At 41.7% G+C, this 25,479-nt stretch overlaps 1 protein-coding gene across 1 annotated transcript in view; it reads right to left on the bottom strand.

Moving 5' to 3' along the window:
• Nucleotides 1-1,501: 1,501 nt before the first annotated feature.
• Nucleotides 1,502-25,479, bottom strand: part of LOC121553506 (synapse differentiation-inducing gene protein 1-like) — a 41,244-nt gene continuing 17,266 nt past the window's right edge. The window contains exon 4 of the mRNA XM_041866652.1: nt 1,502-2,396. Coding sequence (XP_041722586.1) covers nt 2,238-2,396 — 159 coding nt within the window. The 3' untranslated portion in view covers nt 1,502-2,237. The remainder of the gene's footprint in view (nt 2,397-25,479) is intronic.

The following is a 25,479-nucleotide window of genomic DNA, read 5'->3' as shown; positions in this document are numbered from 1 at the left end:
GATACTGTATTGGAGTGCAGTGGTACTTTAATGTACAGTGCCTTCAGAAAGTATTCATACCCCTTGACTTATTCCACATTTTGTTGTGTTACAGCCTGAATTCAAAATTAATTCAATAGATTTACACACACACACACACACAATACCCATAATGACAAAGTGAAAACATGTTTTAGACATTTTTGCAAATGTATTGAAAATTAAATACAGGAATATCTCATTTACATAAGTATTCACACACCTGAGTCGATACTTTGTAGAACACCTTTGACAGCGATTACAGCTGAGAGTTTTTCTAGGTAAGTCTCCAAGAGCTTTCCACACCTGGATTGTGCAACATTTGCACATTACTAATTTCAAAATTCTTCAAGCTCTGTCAAACTGGTTGTTGATCATTGCTAGACAACCATTTTCAGGTCTTGCCGTAGATTTTCAAGTGGATTTAAGTCAAAACTGTAACTTGGCCACTCAGGAACATTCACTGTCTTCTTGGTAAGCAACTCCAGTGTAGATTTGGCCTTGTGTTTTAGGTTATTGTCCTGCTGAAAGGTGAATTCATCTCCCAGTGGCTGATGGAAAGCAGACTGAACAAGGTTTTTCCTCTAGGATTTTGCCATTCCGTTTCTTTTTTATCCTGAAAAACTCCCCAGTCGTTAACGATTACAAGCATACACATAACATGATGCAACCACCACTATGCTTCAAAATATGGAGAGTGGTACTCAGTAATGTGTTGTATTGGATTTACCCCAAACTCAAGTGAATTGATTTGCCACATTTTCTGCAGTATTACTTTGGTGCCTTGTTGCAAACAGGATGCATGTTTTGGAATATTTTTTTCTGTACAGGCTTCCTTCTTTTCTGTCATTTAGGTTATTATTGTGGAGTAACTACATTGTTGTTGATCCATCCTCAGTTTTCTCCTATCACAGCCATTAAACTCTAACTGTTTTAAAGTCACCATTGGCCTCATGGTGAAATCCCTGAGAGGTTTTCTTCCTCTCCGGCAACTGAGTTAGGAAGGACACCTGTATCTTTGTAGTGACTGGGTGTATTGATACACCATCCAAAGTGTAATTAATAACTTCACCATGCTTAAAGGGATATTCAATGTCGGCTTTTCTTTTTTACCCATCTACCAATAGGTGCCCTTCTTTGTGAGGCCTTGGAAAACCTTCCTGGTCTTTTGTGGTTGAATATGTGTTTGAAATTCACTGCTCGACTGAGGGACCTGAAAGATAATTTTATGTGTGGTGTACAGAGATGATGTAGTCATTCAAAAATCATGTTAAACACTATTATTTCAGACATGCAACTTCTGTGACTTGTTAAGCACAATTTTACTCCTGAACTTATTTAGGCTTGCCATAACAAAGGGGTAGAACGCTTATTGACTGAAGACATTTAAGCTTTGAATTTTCATGAATTTGTTAAAATTTCAAAAAACATAATTCCACTTTGACATTATGGGTTATTGTGTGTAGGCCAGTGATTATAAAAATCTCAATTTAAATCATTTTAAATTCAGGCTGTAGTCAAGGGGTGTGAATACTTTCTGTAGGCACTGTATATAAAAGCCATCACCTTACTTTATAGACTTGTAGTATTCAACCGAGAAATGATCCAGTTGAGCTGCAGTCAGTGAGCTGCAGTGTCCACTATGTGACATCCACAGATCAATTCAATGTGATGTAGAATACATGTATACAGGTTGAATGTATGAATGAGTGACATCTTTAGCAGCCCTTTCATCCACCCTCTTTATACTCGACAGGAGCTGCCAAATGTGACTGATAGTGTGGTAAATGTAGCTGGACATCCACAACTCACCGTTAACCGAGCAGAGAACATGCCCCGTAAACGTACAATATGCTCTTGGTACAGGTAATATTTAGTGCATGTTGGCCTGCCCTCTCAAAGGTTGTGTTTTGCCTTGGTAAAACTCATACCAATTTTAAACATCTGAAAAATAAAATCAGTCGTGTATGGAACGACTAACAGAGTTTCCAGTTTTTCCTTGTCAAAATGAGAAAATAACTTGACCGTTACAATACCATTTTCCATATCATGAACCTCTTGTGTTAGATCCCACGAATTGTGCCAACCATATGGCCAGGTTCTGTCCATCCTGATAGTCCAATAGTTTGCAGGCCCATATTCCATTGTTCAATTGTCCCCAAGTGAACCACACCCCCAGCGCAGTCAGTCCAGTGCACTGGGTTGGGGGCAGGGCAAGGCTACAAGTGGTGGTTCTTGGAGAGGTATGCGATGAGAGCTACAGCGACGCCCACATATATGCCTGTCCCGATGGTGATTGACAGCACAGCCAGGAAGAGGGCACGTCTGGAGCTGGAGCTGGCCAAGTGTAAGTCCCCCTTAGACACCGCCTTGTTCGTCTGAGAGAGAGAGAGACCGAGGGCAAAGGAGAGAGAGAGAGACAGAAATACCCAATTAATAGGAGGAAATTAAACAGTAAATTGGCCCATTTCCAGTGAAATGTCTGGGGGTCTTGTGGAGGCGCTCAGCAAAACATGGCAACCCACAGCAGATAAATAATGAACTCAGCTGTGACTCAACCATCCAACTGGGCCTGTATCCTTTTGAAGTCCACGAGACATTATCAAGATTAAAGAGGGTTATTCTGATAAATATAGCTCAATACCCTAGAGCCTAGTGGTATTCCTTATTATGTCATCCATATACCTCCCCTATTACCTTGCTGAGGACCATTCTTGGTTTGTTAGCAAGCAGACCTTGTTATTTTATCTTCAGCATTACGGGTAGCGATCAAAAGGCCGCCTCCAGACAAGCCCCCTCTAACATTGTTAATTGTGCAAGTTTGAACATTTATTAATGAACCCAATCCTCATTTAAAGATTCCAGACAAAGTTAATCACGAGGTGGGTAGCGGCTGAAAGCTGATAACCCCACTGGTGCTTGGGCCAAGTCTTTTTTTAAAAACTGTTCTTTGGGTCAATGGAGGGTGAAGATTAAGGGATTGTGATGTTTTTATCTTGTTATTTTCTAATGTTCATACAGGAGCATAACATGGACTCGTGAGGGCTCCCGGCTCCCTGGGGCAAAAAAACGTTATTTCACATTTTAATGTAGAGTGAACACAATGTAACAGCGTAATAACTGAGGCAGAGAGAGCGAGAGGGAGGGGGGGCGTTGGATGAGAGGGAGTCCTGCGGGCTATTGAAAGCTCCACTATGATTTGGAATTTGATGCCATGTTTTCTCTGTGTGAATGTGGCCAGTGACTGGGTAGCTGAAATATTAATGCATGTAGCCGACCCCCGAGTCCCACGGGAGCCCCGCTGAGATGTCAGCTTTACAGCATCACACCATCACTCAGACAGGACAAAGAAAGAGATGGAGAGTGAGGAAAGAGTAGTCGTAACAAGGAATGACTTGAGCGGTGCTGTAGTAGTCAATTAAACCAGAGTACTTATAGCATCCAAGAGGTACTCATGGTCTGTTAGTCTTATTTCACACTCTTCTCAAGGTAGCTACGATTGGAATGTATTTTCATTTAGAGGAACCAATCGTGTATGAAGGTGAAATGTCTTGAGTAAACTGTATTTCCTATGATTACTTAATATGCTAATTGCAATTGTGAAGGTTATGCCTCACGGCCATGCAGTAATCCTGCAGGCCACACAGAGTTGTAACCGTACGACCGAGAATGGCGCCGGAAGGGATGGCTGCAGTTTTACGGGCTCCTAACCAACTGCGCTATTTTGTATGTTTTTTCGCATTGTTTGTAACTTATTTTGTACATAATGTTGCTGCTACTATCTCTTATTACCGAAAAGAGCTTCTGTATATCATAACAACGATTACTCACCTCGAACTGGACGAAGATTTTTTTTTAATGAGTCCGACGCGAAGGATATACTGTTTCTCCGAGACCAGGCCCAAATCCCCATCATTCGCGTGAAGAAAAGACGGAGGTACAGGGGACGGAGATCGGGGTGCCTTGTGAGAATTTGTCACGAGTGGGTAACCCGCCTCTACCATCCGTTCTATTGGCCAACTTGCAATCACTGGAGAATAAACTAGATGAGCTCCGTTCGAGACTATCCTACCAACGGGACATTAAAAACTGTAATATCTTATGTTTCACCGAGTCGTGGCTGAACGACGACACGGATAATATACAGTTGGCTGGGTTTTCCGTGCATCAGCAGGACAGAACAGCTACGTCTGGTAAGACGAGGGCTGCTGGTGTGTGTCTATTTGTCAATAACAGTCTTGAGGTATTGCTCACCTGAGGTAGAGTACCTCATGATAAGCTGTAGACCACACTATCTACCAAGAGAGTTCATCTATATTTTTCTTAGCAGTCTATTTACCACCACAAACTGATGCTGGCACTAAGACCGCACTCAACAAACTGTATAAGGCCATAGGCAAACAAGAAAATGCTCATCCAGAAGTGGCGCTCCTTGTGACCAGAGACTTTAACTCTAGACCACCTTTACTCCACACACAGAGACGCATACAAAGTTCTCCCTCGCCCTCCATTTGGCAAATCTGACCATAATTCTATCCTCCTTATTCCTGCTTACCAGCAAAAACTACAGCAGGTAGTACCAGTGACTCACTCAATACGGAAGTGGTCAGATGACACGGATGCTACAGGACTGTTTTGCTAGCACAGACTGGAATATGTTCCGGGATTCATCCAACGGCATTGAGGAGTATACCACCTCAGTCACCGGCTTCATCAATAAGTGCATCGACGACGTCGTCCCCACAATGACCGTACATACATATCCCAACCAGAAGCCATGGATTACAGGCAACATCCGCACCGAGCTAAAGGCTAGAGCTGCTGCTTTCAAGGAGCGGGACACTAATCCAGACGCTTATAAGAAATCCCACTATGCCCTCAGATGAACCATCAAACAGACAAAGCATCAATACAGGACTAAGACTGAATCCTACTACACCGGCACTGATGCTCATCGGATGGGCAGGACTTGCAAACTATTACGGACTACAAAGGGAAACCCAGCCAAGAGCTGCCCAGTGATGTGAGCCTACCAGACGGGCTAAATGCCTTTCATGCTCGCTTCGAGGCAAGAAACACTGAAGCATGCATGACAGCACCAGCTGTTCAGGACGACTGTGTGACCACGCTCTCCGTAGCCAATGTGAGCAAAACCTTTAAACATGTCAACATTCACAAGGCCGCGGGGCCAGACCGATTACCAGGACGTGTACTCAGAGCATGCGCAAACCAACTGGCAAGTGTCTTCACTGACATTTTCAACCTCTCACTGACCGAGTCTGTAATACCTACATGTTTCAAGCAGACCACCATAGTCCCTGTGCCCAAGAAAGCGAAGGTAACCTGCCTAAATGACTACCGCCCCGTAGCACAAGTCGGTAGCCATGAAGTGCTTTGAAAGGCTGGTCATGGCTCACAATACCATCATCCCGGAAACCCTAGACCCACTCCAATTTGCATACTGCCCCAACAGATCCACAAATGATGCAATCTCAATTGCACTCCACACTGCCCTTTCCCACCTGGACAAAAGGAACACCTATGTGAGAATGCTGTTCATTGACTACAGCTGTGCATTCAACAACATAGTGCCCACAAAGCTCATCACTAAGCTAAGGACCCTGGGACTAAACACCTCCCTCTGCAACTGGATCCTGGACTTCCTGACGGGCCGCCCCCAGGTGGTAAGGGTAGGTAACAACACATCTGCCACGCTGATCCTCAACACGGGGGCCCCTCAGGGTTGCGTGCTTAGTCCCCTCCTGTACTCCCTGTTCACCCACGACTGTGTGGCCAAGCACGACTCCAACACCATCATTAACAACACAACAGTGGTAGGCCTGATCACCGACAATGATGAGACAGCCTATAGGGAGGTCAGAAACCTGGCAGTATGGTGCCAGGATAACAACCTCTCCCTCAACGCGAGCAAGACAAAGGAGCTGATCATGGACTACAGGAAAAAAGGAGGGCCGAACACCCCCCATTCACATCGACAGGGCTGTAGTGGAGCAGGTCGAGAGTTTCAAGTTCCTTGGTGTCCACATCACCAACAAACTAACATGGTCCAAACACACCAAGACAGTCGTGAAGAGGTCACGACAACGCCTTTTCCCCCTCAGGAGGCTGAAAAGATTTTGCATGGGTCCCCAGATCCTCAAAAAGTTATACAGCTGCACCATCGAGAGCATCCTGACCGGTTGCATCACCGCCTGGTATGGCAACTGCTTGGCCTCCGACCGTAAGGCGCTACAGAGGGTAGTGCGTACGGCCCAGTACATCACTGGGGCCAAGCTTCCTGCCATCCAGGACGTTGATACTAGGCGGTGTCAGAGGAAAGGCCAAAAAATTGTCAAAGACTCCAGTCACCCAAGTCATAGACTGTTCTCTCTGCTACTGCACGGCAAGCGGTACCGGAGCGCAGAGTCTAGGTCCAAAAGGCTCCTTAACAGCTTCTACCCCCAAGCCATAAGACTGCTGAACAATTAATCAAATGGCCACCCGGAGTATTTACATAGATCAGCTCTTTTGTCAATAATTGGGAAAAATATCAGAATTGGGCTGCCTGTGTAACAGCCTATGCTGTTCAAGGTTACAGATAATTGATAATTGCGAACACCAGGCTGGCAGCGGAGATGTCATTCGTCGCAACAGGTCCGTCCTCATCATGACACTTTAATTTTCACACCAAACAGTGCCAAAGAACAGAGGTGTTGGAATAATTGGCACATAGTTCAATTCAAGTGTGTTACCAGTGTGAGAAGAGACCATAACCAATCATGTTCAATCACAGGGAGGGATATAACACACTTGAATTGTGTTAGGATCTGTGTAACTTGTGGCCCAAGTTGTGGGATCGTTCATAAAATCCAGGCTTTTTATGTTTAACAGAACCAGGATTCTTCTCTTGCTCCATCATGTAAACTAGCTATCCCCAATAGGCTAAATGAACATGCATTTTCTCTCATACAGTTCTCATGATGCCTAGAATGATTAAATATGCACATGCCAAAACATAAATATTGTCAAGAGGATAAATGTTTGCCATTACAATCATCAATACAATAACAGTTTTAATGTAGTCTGGAAGATAGAAACAGCTGTCATTCAGTCCACTGCTTTCTGTAATACAGAATTAAAAAAATTGAATTCTGTTAATGTGATTGTGGAGCACCATTTAAGTGTCTTGCTCAAGGGCACAGACAGATTTTTCACCTAGTCAGCTCGGGGATTAGAACCAGCGACCTTTCGGTTACTGGCACTACGCTCTTAACCACTAAGCTACCTGCCACCTACAATGCCAACTCAAATAGATTTATGTAATGCTTTCTGTCATGACATACATTTCGGTCCTTGAGCCCAGGCAGCAGTTATCTCCTGTTCTGTGATCTATTTATATTACTGGCATATAGCTACTTCAGCCATGTCTAGGCCTGAGGAACAGAGAATTCGGTTTAGCCGCACGTATTGTATGGATTCAGCACTGTCTGCAGCCTCAGTTAGAAGCTTTCATGGAAGGCTATATCTTATTTTTCATTTGACTCACCACGGATAGAATGTGCTTGAATCAATGAGGACATTACCTAATGACTTACTATATCAACAAGACCAACCCTAGCTCTTAAGAACTTAATGGTACTCCAAACTGTAAAAGGTTTTTATTGAAGATGTGGATTCACTCTCATGCCTACATCCCTTAATGACAAATCTACTAAAAGAGGCAAGAGAGATGGACTAATAATATATTACCTAATAATCCCTTCATTTTTGGATCGACACATTTTTTGGGGGAGATATACAAAACAAAGTAATTGTCTTTAAAAAAGGAAGCATGATGATTTCTCCAATTTGTCAAAAAGCTTAATTCTTGGAAGCAAAGGTAATCAAGGTAATTCAAACAATTATTTAAAGTTTTTGCTGCTTCGCATTGAGAGGTCAAATATACTCTCTTACGTATATAATAGATGACCTTTACTGTGTTTGGGTAGACAACCCACCCCTAACACACACACACACACACACACACACACACACAAATCCGCACACAGTCTCTGTCCAACTCCAAACAATACTACCATGAGGACCAAAGGCTGATTATCATCCCCTGTGTGGGGATCCCTGATCCATTGTTCATCTGAGCCTGATGGTATTATTTCATTTAAAGAGATCAAACTCCCACCCACTGCCTCCACCATACAGAGCCATGATCGCATGGAACTCCCTTCAATCTCCAATTACTCAAGCAAACAGCAAAATCAACTCCAAAAAAAGATTAAACAACATTTCTTGGAACGGCAGGTGAGGGGGCAACACATGCACACACATTTTAGTTGTATTGTTTGTACCATTATATTTTTGTTGCATTGTTTGTATATCGTTGTATTTTACATTTGTGTGACTTTCCTTGACTATCAGTGTATCAGTGTTTTGTTACTTGTCATGTTTTGTGTTTTTTGTGGACCCCAGGAAGAATAGCTGCTGCTTCGGCAAAAGCTAATGGGGCTCCGAATAAACCACCATCCTGGAAAATATAAGCCTCAACAGTGACCTTGTAGATCAATAGCAGACCTGAGCAGAGGGACTGCAGGCCACGTTACAGATTTACTGAAAGGCACAACTAATCATTTAGCATACGTCGAGCTGACGTGGGCCTTGGCCCAAGTATCAGGGAGCATTCTGCCCCGCTGCCCCAGTGACATCTAAAATCTGAAGCTTTTATGATTACTCTCTGTGTTTGATATAACACACATTTACCCAGGGGGGAGGGGGAGTCAGGCATAGATACAAACAATGACCTTCACGATCTCCAAGTTGTGAGTACACATGCACAGTATAATCATTCACAGAGCTATGAGAAGGTAATATAGGCCTTTGTTAACATGACAATGAACCATAATTGATCTGCGTTATGTCTATCACGTTACATACAGTGTACGAAACAAAATATGAATAATTTCTGCATACTTGGAAAGGTCAGCAGGACATGGTTGTTTAGGCTGCCAGCAGAATTGTAATGAGGACAATGAAACATGCAGGTGGACATGAAAATGACTGTTGATGAATATACATTGAGTGTACAAAACATTAGGAACACCTTCCTAATATTGAGTTGCACCCTTTTGCCCTCAGAACATCCTCAATTCGTCGGGGCATGGACTCTACAAGGTGTCGAAACGCTCCACAGGGATGCTGGCCCCTGTTGACTCCAATGCTTCCCACAGTTGTGTTAAGTTAGCTGGTTGTCCTTTGGGTGGTGGACCATTCTTGATACACACAGGAAACTGTTGAGCGTGAAAACCCAGCAGCGTTGCAGTTCTTGACACACTCAAACCGGTGCGCCTGGCATCGACTACCATACCCCATTCAAAGGTACTTAAATATTTTGTCTTGCCCATTCACCCTCAATGGTACACATACACAATCCACGTCTCAATTGTCTTAAGGCTTAAAAATCCTTCTTTAACCTGTCTCCTCCCCTTCATCTACACTGATTGAAGTGGATTTAACAAGTGACATCAATAAGGGATCATAGCTTTCACCTAGATTCACCTGGTCAGTCTGTCATGGAAAGACCAGGTGTTTCTAATGTTTTGTGCACTCAGTGTATGAGAGACATCTCTATAGAATTGCTTCGATGTTATTGTTTAAAGGATAAGAGGCGGATAACATACTGGGATCAACATTCCTTAGTAACACAGACTGTTTGTTTCAGATGACTGACAAATGTAGCAAGATGAGCCACACTGCTCCCAGTCTGTGTCTCATTATTCTAACTATCATCTGTTTTAACTAGAGGATGCCACATAGGGTGTTATTGAGTCTTGGGGAAATCTTACAGAACCTACCATTTTCCACCCAGCCCTCCCAGCAGTTAATGAGCATACTAAGTATGTAAATATGTTTAACAATCCTATTGTTCTGCACAGGCGAGAAACAGTTCTTTGTAATTACTGGTTCAATTTAAGTCAGCTTAATTAATTACAATCAAATCAAAAACGAATTAACCACGGAGCAACCGCAGTTCCTCAGATGCAGTAAGGAGAAAGAGAAAAAGAGAACAACAATTTTCAGAATGAGGATGAAAAACGTGTTTTACAAACACAATTATCTTCTACCCTTGAGATCTGAGTGTGTTGCCTGAAAAAAATCTTTCTCATTTCAACAAAAAACGTAAAAGTGCTCCTACACCATCATCCACAGGGACATAAATGTACTGTATACACTAAATGAAAGGATAGGTCATTGTGGATATATCTATGAGTGAAATATTTTATACATGGTAAAAACCTTTGCTTTGTGGAATATGTCCGTCATCGCCCAAGGAGGATTTTTGTCCCTAGCTTATTCCATACAAGGCCAACTCTCACACTATCGAGCCAAAATATTATGTAAAAAGCTTACCCAATTTGTGTGGAGCATGCTCTAAAAGCAGTGAATCAGATTATACACACTGGCGTAGCAAAAACAGATTGTTGCAGTTTGGTATCGTAACATTGAGAGACCTCTTTAGGGAGTCGGGACTTATTCAACTTTGCCCATGTGATATGACGGAGCTTGATTAAAATGAAAAAAAAAGGTAATTATTAAGCTGCACATATAATCCTATGTGTTTTTCCATCTCAACATTTGTATACACCACCACCTTATTTAAAGAATAACAACTACCTGGTAAAAAGTATGCTCAGGAGAGTAGTTGAATAACTATTCCAATACAATCCTCCTTGACGACACCAATGAATCCACAAAATCAGCCAATGCCAGAAGAAATGGTTGAGTGTTACAGGTGATAATAAACACACAAACACATGCCAGGTGTGGTGCCAGGTAAACAACCTCTCCCTCAACGTTAGCAAAACAAAGGAGCTGATTGTGGACACGCCCCCATCCTCATCAACAGGGCCGCCGTGGAGACGGTCAATAACTTCAAATAACCTCAGCGTACACTACTCAGAGAAGTTGAAATGGTCTAACCACACGGACAATGTAGTGAAGAAGGCACGACAGCGACTCTTCAACCTCAGGATGCTGAAGAAATCTGGCTTGTCCCCGAGGGCACTCACAGTGTTCTACAGGAGCCTCACCTGCTCCACCCTCTCCCCTATGGACATTCCCCCCCTCCCCCTATGGACATTCCACCCCCATAGACTTTTACTCTGCCCCCACCCCAACGACATTAGTCACTGTTGCTAATATGTACTGTATATTATAACTTTTTTTTATTACCATTTTTATTGTTTTTATTTCATTTGATCCCCACACCCACTCAATGGTCATGCTACTCCCCCCATGGTCATTCCCCCACACCCCCTAAACAGTCTTTACTCTGCCTCCACCCCAATGGACATTTATTCATTCATCACTGCTACAGTTATGATGTATATAGTGCTATTTCTCTTGTTAGTTTTTTTATTACCATTTTCATTATTTCATTTCACTTAGTCCTGCATGTTGGAGCTCGAAGCCTAAGATTTTCACTGTACCCTGCAATCACACCTGCAACCCTGTACATGTGACTATTAAAACACTGAATCTGAATAGTAGAAGACTGTTTATTTATGTGTCTGTGGCTTTGATAATGGTAACCCTGTGGAGAAGCACTATACTGGTCTCAACCTCAACTAAATTAGATGTTACTTTCAGTATTCTTACACAGCAGCTAAATGACCAGTCAGGGCGTTTAATCTCCAGCAGATCTTGTGTTTAGGCCGTTCAATCTGTATTTGGCCAGTGCCTTATGCATCTGTGAGCCGGTAAATACGCCCATGCACTTTTACATTAATGTGGATGCTACCATGATCACGGATAATCCTGAATGAATCGTGAATGCTAACCTACCCTGTTATTGTAATGGTGAGAAGTTAGCATGTCTTGGGGGTATGGTATTTGTGCGTCTGTAACTTTCTAACTCATCATTATTCACGATTCATTCAGGATTATCCGTAATCATGGTAGCATCCACATGAATTTAGAAGTGATTAGAAACATATTATATTCTTATTTGTCCCAATACTTTTGGTTCCCTAAAATAGGGAGACTATGTACAAAGTGCTGTAATTTCTAAACGGTTCACCCGATATAGGTGAAACTACACTCAAATTAAAGCTGACAGTCTGCACCTCATAGTCGTTGTTTGATTTCGAATCCAAACTTGTGGACCATAGAGCCAAAATAATACAAAATGCTTCACTGTCCCAATAATTACGGAGGGCACTGTCTATCAATTTATTTTATTATTTTTATCTAAATAGTTTAAACTGCTTTTTTTGTTGTTGCAATAATCACTGTCAGTCTATGAAAATGCCCTTTTTGTTACAGATTTAACCAGAACGATGCATAATGCACATTCACTAATAATGACAAACTTCATTATAGCAGGTATTATAGGTCTCATAAACAATCTCTCAAGCACAAGCCCAGCCGCTAGTGAGTAGACAGATCTTTTCCCACAATTGCCCTACTTTGAAAACGATGTCACAGGTGGTGGGTTTTTGGGCTATTTCTAAGTTGCACCTCGGCCGCCATGGCATTTCTCTTTAAAATAAAATATATATACAGTGGGGAGAACAAGTATTTGATACACTGCCAATTTTGCAGGTTTTCCTACTTACAAAGCATGTAGAGGTCTGTAATTTTTATCATAGGTACACTTCAACTGTGAGAGACGGAATCTAAAACAGAAATCCAGAAAATGACATTGTATGATTTTTAAGTAATTAATTTGCATTTTATTGCATGACATAAGTATTTGATCACCTACCAACCAGTAAGAATTCCGGCTCTCACAGACCTGTTAGTTTTTCTTTAAGAAGCCCTCCTGTTCTCCACTCATTACCTGTATTAACTGCACCTGTTTGAACTCGTTACCTATATAAAAGACACCTGTCCACACACTCAATCAAACAGACTCCAACCTCTCCACAATGGCCAAGACCAGAGAGCTGTGTAAGGACATCAGGGATAAAATTGTAGACCTGCACAAGGCTGGGATGGGCTACAGGACAATAGGCAAGCAGCTTGGTGAGAAGGCAACAACTGTTGGCGCAATTATTAGAAAATGGAAGAAGTTCAAGATGACGGTCAATCACCCTCGGTCTTGGGCTCCATGTAAGATCTCACCTCGTGGGGCATCAATGATCATGAGGAAGGTGAGGGATCAGCCCAGAACTACACGGCAGGACCTGGTCAACGACCTGAAGAGAGCTGGTACCACAGTCTCAAAGAAAACCATTAGTAACACACTACGCCGTCATGGATTAAAATCCTGCAGCGCACGCAAGGTCCCCCTGCTCAAGCCAGCGCATGTCCAGGCCCGTCTGAAGTTTGCCAATGACCATCTGGATGATCCAGACGAGGAATGGGAGAAGGTAATGTGGTCTGATGAGACAAAAATAGAGCTTTTTGGTCTAAACTCCACTCGCCGTGTTTGGAGGAAGAAGAAGGATGAGTACAACCCCAAGAACACCATCCCAACCGTGAAGCATGGAGGTGGAAACATCATTCTTTGGGGATGCTTTTCTGCAAAGGGGACAGGACGACTGCACCGTATTGAGGGGAGGTTGGATGGGGCCATGTATCGCGAGATCTTGGCCAACAACCTCCTTCCCTCAGTAAGAGGATTGAAGATGGGTCATGGCTGGGTCTTCCAGCATGACAACGACCCGAAACACACAGCCAGTGCAAGTAAGGAGTGGCTCCGTAAGAAGCATCTCAAGGTCCTGGAGTGGCCTAGCCAGTCTCCAGACCTGAACCCAATAGAACATCTTTGGAGGGAGCTGAAAGTCTGTATTGCCCAGCGACAGCCCCGAAACCTGAAGGATCTGGAGAAGGTCTGTATGGAGGAGTGGGCCAAAATCCCTGCTGCAGTGTGTGCAAACCTGGTCAAGACCTACAGGAAACGTATGATCTCTGTCATTGCAAACAAAGATTTCTGTACCAAATATTAAGTTCTGCTTTTCTGATGTATCAAATACTTATTTCATGCAATAAAATGCAAATGAATTACTTAAAAATCATACAATGTGATTTTCTGGATTTTTGTTTTAGATTCCGTCTCTCACAGTTGAAGTGTACCTATGATAAAAATTACAGACCTATACATGCTTTGTAAGTAGGAAAACCTGCAAAATCGGCAGTGTATCAAATACTTGTTATCCCCACTGTATATTTTTTTCTTCACTGTGACCTGCTGCTAACTGTCAGGCAGTGAGGCAGGCTGTTGCTGAGTGAGTGAGTGGTGGGGAGGGCCGGAGGGACGGAGGGGTGTGTGTGTGTGTGTGTGTGTGTGTGTTGAGAGAGCACTACAGCTATTGAGTCACGTGAGCGAGAGGAGGGAGCAGCACGCGCGCACAACTTTTTACCAGTGGTAGGCTATTTAGATTGTTATTACGGAGACACCTATTTCCAACCCTTTTTCCGTAAAACCTATGAATAAACTAGAACTGATGCGCATCAAGAAATTATGGAAATAACAACTTTGGGCGCACTAGAGCGCATTACATACATTCGCTCGGAGGTGGTTAAACTGCATTCCAATGTTGACTTTGCTTAAAGAAAACTGTATCAAGCTAAGTGTTTTATGCATGTTCAGTTCTTGGGTCTCTGGGCTGCCCGAGTGGACATTTGAAATGGAAGTTATGGAACTCCCTCGCATGGTTTTTTTTAATGGGGGAAAGTCCTCAATGAAACTGACATTAAATGTGGAAAATGATACATTTGCCTCTGTTGGCCATCAAGTAGCCTATTCATTTATATGCCATTGTAGGCTACCATTTGATCCAATAAATGTTGAAATGATCATATCACTGGAGTCATTGCAAATCAATTTCTGCCACTTGTGCAGCCTACCTGGAGCTGGCAAACCAATTCAATAAATTGCCTATAACTTCAGATTATTGTTGTTGTAGCCTTATGTTATTATGCAATTATTAATGGACATGTTTAGTTAATTAAATTGTAAGTTATCAAAGCTCTATGGCAATTGCAGATCAGTTGTTAGAACGCATTAGATTGACGGTAACAGTAGTCAGATTAGGCTACAGGAAAGAAATTACGACCCCATCCTCAGTAGCCTATTCCAGCAGGCTATTGGGAAACACAAGCACTTCTTACCTCGAAATCGCCTCGCTATTCATGTTGAATACATTTGTCTGTTAATTTGAACTAAGCAAGCTGCTAAATCGTTCAGTTCACATCTTGTCTACATCTTGTCTAGGCTACTGTAGACTATCTGAAATTAGATGTAGGTCTACCAGAGGCTATAAACTACCTGCCTTTATCTAAGCAAACCCATGGCAAAATTAAATTACAATCATAAACCCTGATTGTAGTCTGTAGCTTATGCCTATTGAAATAACAAGTCAATCTCGCAAATAGGCCATTTATAACGGTTTGTAGTCTTAACATCTGGCACATAATAACATCACAATTGCCAGAAAATAGCCTAACAGTTTATTTTATGTTCGTCCAAGTGTTTCTTGCTCAGAGATTACGAGATCCTCTGTCCAACTTCCATCACTCAAACTCTCCTGTCGGATTTATCTATAGTTATGCACATCCGCAAAGGGGATTTATTTACAATTATAAACCTGGATCGAGCCCTGAATGCTAATTGTCTGAAAGCCGTGGTATATCAGACCTTATACCACGGGTATGACAAAAAAATACTTTTTACTGTTCTAATTACGTTGGTAACCAGTTTATAATAGCAATAAGTCACCCCTGGGGTTTGTGGTATATGGCCAATATACCACGGCTAACGGCTGTATCCAGGCACTCCGTGTAGCGTCATGCTTAAGTACAGCCCTTAGCCGTGGTATAACGAGTTAAATCGACATATATTGTTGGAAAAGATCTGGCTAGTTTAATAAGGGCTAATTATATTTTCTCTTGCGACATTCAAATTCCTTTATTACATCATAGCTTGCAATAATTATTATTTTGAGGAAAACAGAATTTAGCTTCTAACATCGTTAGAAGTTACTACGATATTCCTTCTTAATTGGCTCAATAATGTTATGGAAAAAGGGGTTATTATATAAATATGGCAACTCCTCTAGCTGTGAAAAAAAATGGGGCTAGTTTTCAGGCCTTTTCGGCGGGTTTTAAGTGGTCATTGGGCTCAATGTAGCTACACCTGGAAACCCTGAACACACCCTTCTGTCTGTCTCCAACTGTGTGAACAGCATGCTAGCCTGTCTACTTTGTTCAGATGTTGAAATCAAATGGCCTACCTTATTTTTCAGAATGAGAACGAGTTCCCAAATCCTTCTATAATAGTTTTTTATGCTTATGTACATTTATAAAACACAGACTAGACAGTATAACAGTCTGTGGCAAAAATGCTGCTAGCGGTACACGCGCGCAATAGAAACTGAGCATTCATTTCCAGAATCAGTGTTCATTGATACTCCTGTTTTAGTAGGAGTTGAAACATAAAAAGGGTATCGTTAGAAAGGTTAAGTTGACCTCTATTACAGTAAAATATTGTCTCAATGTGTTTCGGTGTCCATATAACCAATTCTGTTGGACCACCCCAAACGCAAATAGCGAGTGGAAACCGCTGGTTTTCAGAGAGGAAGAAGTGGTCTTTCATCTTTGTTGTTGTGAGTGGCAGGGGGAGGGGCTTGGTGTGTGTGTGTGAAATGTGAAGGTGCACAGTCACAGCAGAAGGAGTGAAGGAGACAAGATCAAAAAGACAACATGAGAACAAGCAGACATAAGCGTTCATAAAAACTAAAGAAAAAATAAATAAACTTGATTCTTACACAATACAGGCATTTGGAATATCGCACTAAAACATACATTGAAATTAATTAGATATATAGCTCAGCCCTAAAATTAAATACTAAATAGCATATTCAAACCAGGGAAATACCCCCATAGAAATGCACTTTAAAATGTTGAAAGAGTTATGCATGTCCATTTACACAGCAGTATTTCTCTGTGGAACAATGGAGCATGCATATCAGGTTTATGTTCTGTCAATGGCCTTTAGTTAGCCTGGGTGTCAGTTGGGTATGGGTACCCAACATTTTAAAGTAGGCTACAAAAAAGTACACTAAAATCACTCCAATCCCAATTAAAATGTAACATCTGTTTAGCATAATGACTGGCTGGCTTTAGGACCATGCGAAGCATTGCTCGGAGAAAAGCTGCCAGCCTGCACCCATTCTCTCAGAGAGCAGAGACAGTGCCAGACAGTTTGCTTTGCCGGTCAGCCGTTTAGGCAGTGCGCCGATTGCTTTGAATTTGATGTTGACATTTGAACTCGGCCTTGTAAGCCTCACGGCCAGCTGTTTAATGCACCAGTTACTCTCACATTGATGTCGGCATAAGCGATGCGTCCAATAGGCTATGGGAAGATAAGCTTCCCCTAAAGTAAATTGAATTAGCCAAAATTTGCGATACAATTACTTGTGCCTATACATAAATAAATAAATACATACAAAACAGGAGCTGCCTCCACTATTCCAGCACCATTTCAACTTCAACATTTCAACATCTAATAACCTATGCTTCGTCTAATACAGTGACAACTAAAAGATACCAAAAACCATTTAGTCCAATCAATGTAAGCTAAATATGATGTGGCTGTCCATGGTACCGATTTCTCTCTCTCTATGTGTGTGTGTGTGTAGAAAAACATGTTGACTCACCCCTACTTGTAGAGAAACGCCAATGCCATCCTCCTCTTTCATGTTGCCTAAACGGTCTATGTCTCTGTCATACAGTACATGCTTTTAGTATTTGATGTCCTAGGCTACCTGGCTAAAATGCTTGCCCGCTAGCCTAACTACCTTTCATGGGCAACGATGTGCCAGGCCAGCTAGTTAACATTAGCATACTACATGTTGAACTTCCATCCTCTCAGGCCAGGGGCACAATGTATGAATTTATGGTTGGCTCAGTATCGCCGTTATAACCATTGGCCAGTATGGAGAATTAAGTAAAACCACAAGTCCAAATCCCTTTCGCCATCCATGGCTAATTTAGGAAAGGGATGATTTTAGCTAGCTAGCCACCGGAGGACAACACAACGAGATGCAACAATTCAAGTTTTTTCCTGTCAATAATGACGTTTGGCTTGTGATGTGATTGGTCTGAAGCCAAATCCAAACAGGCTTCCCTTGACATGTTTTTTTGTTGCGCCAGGACCATTCACAGCTGAGCTCACTCAGTTTAGCTCAACGCTGATTGGCTATTATTTTGTTTATTTTTATCAAGGGAGGCCAAATGCTCGCTGGCTTCCAGTCAGAGGGACAGTGTCATCCTCAAATGTTTCACTGCTGGTATCATAGTAATGAAAAGAAAGCGTACCCAAACACGTTTCAGCCCAGCTTCAACAAAAATAGGGAATCAGGCAACTGAGGGACTTGAAAATCCAAAAAACATTCCTTACCCTAGGACACTTCCAGGAAAAGAATAACAGGCACTGTGTCTGCATTGATCTGAGTATTTATTGACAGGACATATGCAGAGAAACTCATCCACGCCTTCATCTTCTCTCGGATCGACTACGACAATGCGCTGCTGTTTGGGGGCCTCCCAGCCAAATCACTATAGAGGCTCCAACCAATCCAGAATAGTGCTGCCAGGGTCCTGACCAGGACCATGAAGTCAGACCGCATCACCCCGATCCTGGCCCAACTCCATAGACTACCGGTCAACTACCAGATAAAAATTCTCATGCTTGTATTTAAAGCCTTAAATGGATTGAGTCCCACCTACATCAGCGACCTCATCTCAATCAGCGAGCTACCTCGCACTCTCCGCTCCAGCCACTCCCTACTGCTTAATGTCCCCAAGTCATGTCTCTGAACTATGGGGGACTGAGCCTTCTGCTCCCTTGCCCTTCGCCTATGGAATGCTCTCCCTGACCATCTGAGAGCCACTCCATCACTCTGAACTTTAAAACCCACTTCTACAGACTATTATTCAGAGTCCTAGTCCCAATCTAAAATGTATTTAGCACCTAGCACACTATTGCCATTTTACTTGCCTTGATTCTAAATGTATGATGTTTATATTGTATATATATTTTAAAAAATTACTAATAAAAGCGCTATACAAATTAAATGTATTATTATTCAAACAGGCTTACTTTTCAGCCTAATTGCCATCAATTCAGTCCGAGTCAGTCTGGGAGTTTCACTTCAATAAAAGCCAATTCATGCTTCTCCGTTGAGTTTGAGACAGTAACATTAGAGTAAGGATCCCACTGGGCACAGACATCAGTTCGTCTATTTTTGAATTACATTTGGTTGAGTTGTCAACTAACGTGACATTTTTTACAAAATGTTACCGTGGCATTGGATTTATGTTAAAAGTTGGGTGAACAAAATACCAATACCAAATTCTCTTACGTTGATGACTTATTGGAAAGCCAATACGTTTTTCACATTGATTCAACGTCGTTACGTGGAAACAATGTTGATTCAACCAGTGGAATGGTAGGAGCTGTTGATCGATATAATACCGTATAGTAGTATTACTTAACTGCTCTCAGAAAATTGCATCATTATCACATAAGATGTAAAGACCATCAATGCAATAATGATGAAGAACAGGAGGAAGAAATAAAGACAAATTAGCAAAAACTACTGTGCAGAAATGAGTTACTAAAATCCAAGTCATTCTGACAGATTGGTTTACCTTCTAACAGGCAACTGTAAAGCTACTGGGTTGTTTATCTAACAGAGCGGGTGGGGGGTCCCCTGCAATCTCACCCATGAAATCTAGATTGGTTGTGGTTAAAGCTTTTTTCCCCCCTACACCCTGTCGCCCCAAAGAGCTGTGTATTGATTGCTTTGTTCCTCCTCAAAAGGAGGAAATTAATTGCAGTGTTGAGCAGTACAAAAGGTAACTGGAACCAATTAAATATGGCAACGGCCTTTACAGTTGCTCTCGATATGCAGAAACCAAGTGCACCACTCAAAACACAGCTCTTATTAATGTTCTACCATCGACACAGAAGCTGCTTTCTGCTCTGCTTTGCTTTGCGCGTGAGACACATATTCACAGAGAGAGCCCATAAGCAATAACCTGATCTTGATTAAAGTGCACTCAAGGTGATTGATATCTGAAACACAAACTCCTGAGAGAGGTGTTGAAAGGGAACCTATGCTATGGCACACACTCTGTATGTGTGGGCTGTAGACAACATGGTTTATCTTTAGAGTACACAGAAATACAGACTGGAGCAGAAACTGGTTGAGCCTTACTGCAGCAGTTCCTTTATCAATCTATGCATGGTTTTCCATCCAATTATCACATTACCCAATTTCCATACAGTACCAGTCAAAAGTTTGTACACCTACTCATTCAAGGGTTTTTCTTTATTTTTACTATTTTCTACATTGTAGAATAATAGTGAAGACATCAAATCTATTAAATAACACATATGGAATAATGTAGTAACCAAAAAAGTGTTAAACAAATCAAAATATACTTTAGATTCTTCATAAGTAGCCACCCTTTGCCTTGATGACAGCTTTGCACACGCTTGGCATTCTCTCAACCAGCTTCATGAGGTAGTCACCTGGAATGCATTTCAATTAACAGGTGTGCCTTGTTAAAAGTTAATTTGTGGAATTTCTTTCCTTCTTAATGCGTTTGAGCCAATCAGTTGTGTTGTGACAAGGTAGGGGTGGTATACAGAAAACAGCCCTATTTGGTAAAAGACCAAGTCCATATTATGGCAAGAACAGCTCAAATAAGCAAAGAGAAATGACAGTCCATCATTACTTTAAGACATGAAGGTCAGTCAATCCTGAAAATGTCAAGAACTTTGAAAGTTTGTTCAAGTGCAGTCGCAAAAACCATCAAGTGCTATGATGAAACTGGCTCTCATGAGGACCGCCACAGGAAAGGATGACCCAGAGTTACCTCTGCTGCAGAGGATAAGTTCATTAGATTTACCAGCCTCAGAAATGCTTCAGAGTTCAAGTAACAGACACATCTCAACATCAACAGTTCAGAGGAGACTGCATGAATCAGGCCTTCATGGTCGAATTGCTGCAAAGAAACCACTACTAAAGGAAACCAATAAGAATTAAGACTTAGACAACCAGGTGAATTGAGTTTTTTACTAATTAGTGACCTTAATTAAATCAATCAAGTACAAGGGAGGAGCGAAAACCCGCAGACACTCAGCCCTCCGTGGAATGAGTTTGACACGTGCCCTAAAGCTTTTCAAAACCTACCACCATGGTGATGTGGGTTTCTGTTGTTTTAATTTCGGCCTGCAACATTTTGTATCCTGCGGCTACAAGGCTTTGTAGTTGGATTTTAGGAAATTAATTTTAGCATGGGCTGTGTTGCCCATGCCAACCGAGCAGACTTTATAAAAACCTAGAGCATAAGAGAGAGATGTAGGTGTGCGAGTCGTGACGTGCAGTCAGACCAGAGTGATTCAGTGTGGGTAGCAGGCTGCTGCCAGAGGCTTTTCAAGCAGAGATATGAGATCATTACACACGTAAAACAACTGTCTAACATCTTCATCAAGCCCACTCTTATCTATCAACTGAATCAATGTTTTTCTTCTCATTTTCCTGGCTCTAAGATGCATCAAGGTGGTAAAACTATACAAAGTACAAGGTTACATAATGTTGTTTTTATGTGGGATTTACATTGTACATGGTCTGAAACTACAGGGATTTTTCTGTAACGGCATGTTTTTTTGTGTTATACTGTTATTACAGCTAAGCCCTTCCTGCAAATAGCAAGGATTAAATATCATGGTGTCCTTAGTGGTCCTCATGGTGTCCTAACAAACCCATGGTTCACATTAGAGAGAATAACATTGTCTAGGTGCATGCTTTGGCTGTAAACAAATTGTCCTATTCCTTTTTTCTCCCCACTGCCATTGGTGACCTGTGAGCTGAAAAAAGCCACTGCTCATGCAGAGATTTCATCCCGTTCTCTACCTACTAGGCAGCCCCCTGGGACCGTAGCTCTGCTGTCCTATATTACAAATGTTAAATACTGAAACACACAGGAATATTGAATATACAGTGAGGGAAAAAAGTATTTGATCCCCTGCTGATTTTGTACGTTTGCCCACTGACAAAGATATGATCAGTCTATAATTTTAAATGGTAGGTTTATTTGAACAGTGAGAGACAGAATAACAACAAAAAAATCCAGAAAAACGCATGTCAAAAATGTTATAAATTGATTTGCATTTTAATGAGGGAAATAAGTATTTGACCCCTCTGCAAAACATGACTTAGTACTTGGTGGCAAAACCCTTGTTGGCAATCAAAGAGGTCAGACGTTTCTTGTAGTTGGCCACCAGGTTTGCACACATGTCAGGAGGGATTTTGCCACACTTCTCTTTGCAGATCTTCTCCAAGTCATTAAGGTTTCGAGCCAGATGTTTGGCAACTCGAAACCTTCAGCTCCCTCCACAGATTTTCTATGGGATTAAGGTCTGGAGACTGGCTAGGCCACTCCAGGACCTTAATGTGCTTCTTCTTGAGCCACTCCTTTGTTGCCTTGGCCGTGTGTTTTGGGTCATTGTCATGCTGGAATACCCATCCACGACCCTTCAATGCCCTGGCTGAGAGAAGGAGGTTCTCACCCAAGATTTGATGGTACATGGCCCCGTCCATCGTCCCTTTGATGCGGTGAAGTTGTCCTGTCCCCTTAGCAGAAAAACACCCCCAAAGCATAATGTTTCCACCTCCATGTTTGACAGTGGGCATGGTGTTCTTGGGGTCATAGGCAGCATTCCTCCTCCTCCAAACACAGCGAGTTGAGTTTATGCCAAAGAGCTCCATTTTGGTCTCATCTGACCACAACACTTTCACCCTGTTCTCCTCTGAATCATTCAGATGTTCATTGGCAAACTTCAAACGGCCCTGTATATATGCTTTCTTGAGCAGGGGGACCTTGCGGGCGCTGCAGGATTTCAGTCCTTCATGGCGTAGTGTGTTACCAATTGTTTTCTTGGTGACTATGGTCCCAGCTGCCTTGAGATCATTGACAAGATCCTCCCGTGTAGTTCTGGGCTGATTCCTCACCGTTCTCATGATCATTGCAACTCCACGAGGTGAGATCTTGCATGGAGCCCCAGGCCGAGGCAGATTGACAGTTATTTTGTGTTTCTTCCATTTGCGAATAATCGCACCAACTGTTGTCACCTTCTCACCAAGCTGCTTGGCGATGGTCTTGTAGCCCATTCCAGCCTTGTGTAGGTCTACAATCTTGTCCCTGACATCCTTGGAGAGCTCTTTGGTCTTGGCCATGGTGGAGAGTTTGGAATCTGATTGATTGATTGCTTCTGTGGACAGGTGTCTTTTATACAGGTAACAAGCTGAGATTAGGAACACTCCCTTTAAGAGTGTGCTCCTAATCTCAGCTCGTTACCTGTATAAAAGACACCTGGGAGCCAGAAATCTTTCTGATTGAGAGGGGGTGAAATACTTATTTCCCTCATTAAAATGCAAATCAATTTATAACATTTCTGACATGCGTTTTCTGGATTTTTTTGTTGTTATTCTGTCTCTCACTGTTCAAATAAACCTACCATTACAATTATAGACTGATCATTTCTTTGTCAGTGGGCAAACGTACAAAATCAGCAGGGGATCAAATACTTTTTTCCCCTCACTGTATGATGCATCTAATAAAATAAAAAAACAGGCACACAGGCAACAGTCCCAGGCAACAGATCCAATGTCTGGCACATTGGAAAGGAATGAAGAATATTTGACTTTATTTCCATTTTAACAATGAATACCTGCCACTAGATCTTGACATAAAGTGCCTAGTGAACATCTACACGCCCCCTTGCAGCCGTCACATTTTTCTGCTTTAAAATTCAAATCTAAAAATGGATAAAAATGTTCCCCTACTGATCTACACATCTTCAAAGTGAAAGAGTTTTTGAAAAATGTTCCAAATTAAAGCTGCAATATGTGAGTTATTGATCTGTCATTTTTATTGAAAGCAAATCTAAGAAGCGGTAGATCTGTTCTATTTCTATGCTTGCGTTCTTAAGTTTTGTTTTTGCGTCCTTTCCTTTCGGTTTTGTACACCAGCTTCAAACAGCTGAAAATACATTATTTTTGGTTATTGAAAATATATTTCACAGCGGTTTAGATGGTACAATGATTCTCTACACTATGCATTGCTTGTTTTGTCACAAACTGCAATTAGGCGAACTATTAGAATTTTAGTAACCAGGAAATGGCGGAGCGTTTTTGCGTATTGCACCTTTAATAATATAAAAAAAATGTTTATTGATTGCGTATGTCTTCACACCCCTGAGTTAATACTTGGTGGAAGCACCTTTGACAGTCATTACAGCTGTGAATAATTTTGAATAAGATTCTACCAACTTTACACTACTCTTAGGGCAACAAACAACATGGTAGGGCTGAGCGTTATGGCCAAAATATCATATCACGGTATTTAAAAAAATTTGACGGTATGACTGACGGTATTTTATGTTTTTGAATAATAAAAGTTCTAAATTTGCTTTATGAGTAGTGTGAGACCCTAGGGTGGCAACACATCCATTGAAATCACTTAGAATGCGTCTTTCTCCATTCTGATTGTTTTATACTGTTCAATTAAGCCAAAAATAATTTTCTGCATTTTCATAAATTTCTGCATTTACTACACTCATTTGAGGTCATTTCCACACTGCCACGTAGGGCTGCACAACATGGGCAAACAATCTAGGCCTTATTGTTAACCAAATGTTGCAATTGCGATTTGACTTGCGATTTAGAGCAAAACAATTGGGTTAACTGTTGGAATCATGAAAATAGAATGATTATCTATTTCTATAGTTAGAATATAATAGCGGGCACTTTGAATACAGTGTTGTTTGACATGACAATGAATGAAAATGCCAGGGGAAATTAATTTGTGACAGGGTAGGAACCAAAGTGTTAATATGTGTTTCCTAATAGACCCTATAATATTTGGCTACATTGAATGTTCTCTTAGCTACTTCATGTAGCTAACATATTCATGCTTCGCCTATTCCTCTTTAATTTAGAAGCTACTGTTGCACAAACATACTGATTTAGGTCTACTCCATCACTGGTATTATCAGGCTGTATAGCTAGTTATGCTTGTTCTGACTCAGTACATTTATTAGCTAGCTAGCTAACACGATTTAGGCCCAACTTGCTAAGAAAAGACAAACTAGCCGTTTGCAGATGTAGGAAACACAAGCTAATAGTGTAATTATAGAAAGCTTATAGATTTATATTAAAAAACAAAGTGAAAACAGCACCGTTGTCATCAACATTGTTGCATGTAATGCATTGACCATGCAGACTGAACACAAGTGTCTCTTGTCGAGGAACAACAAATGCGCTCCTTGAGTGACAGGGGGCGGGGCTAGGTCTGTGTGGAAAGCGGCATGGAGAAAGACAGAGCAGAGAGAGATGAATCAAGCAGCGGAGTAAACCAAAAAAATGGACGTTACACACAGCGTATTACATT

This window comes from Coregonus clupeaformis, chromosome 37 (assembly GCF_020615455.1).
Source record: "Coregonus clupeaformis isolate EN_2021a chromosome 37, ASM2061545v1, whole genome shotgun sequence".
Classification (NCBI taxonomy): Eukaryota; Metazoa; Chordata; class Actinopteri; order Salmoniformes; family Salmonidae; genus Coregonus; species Coregonus clupeaformis.
This window is presented reverse-complemented; position numbering and strand designations above follow the sequence as displayed.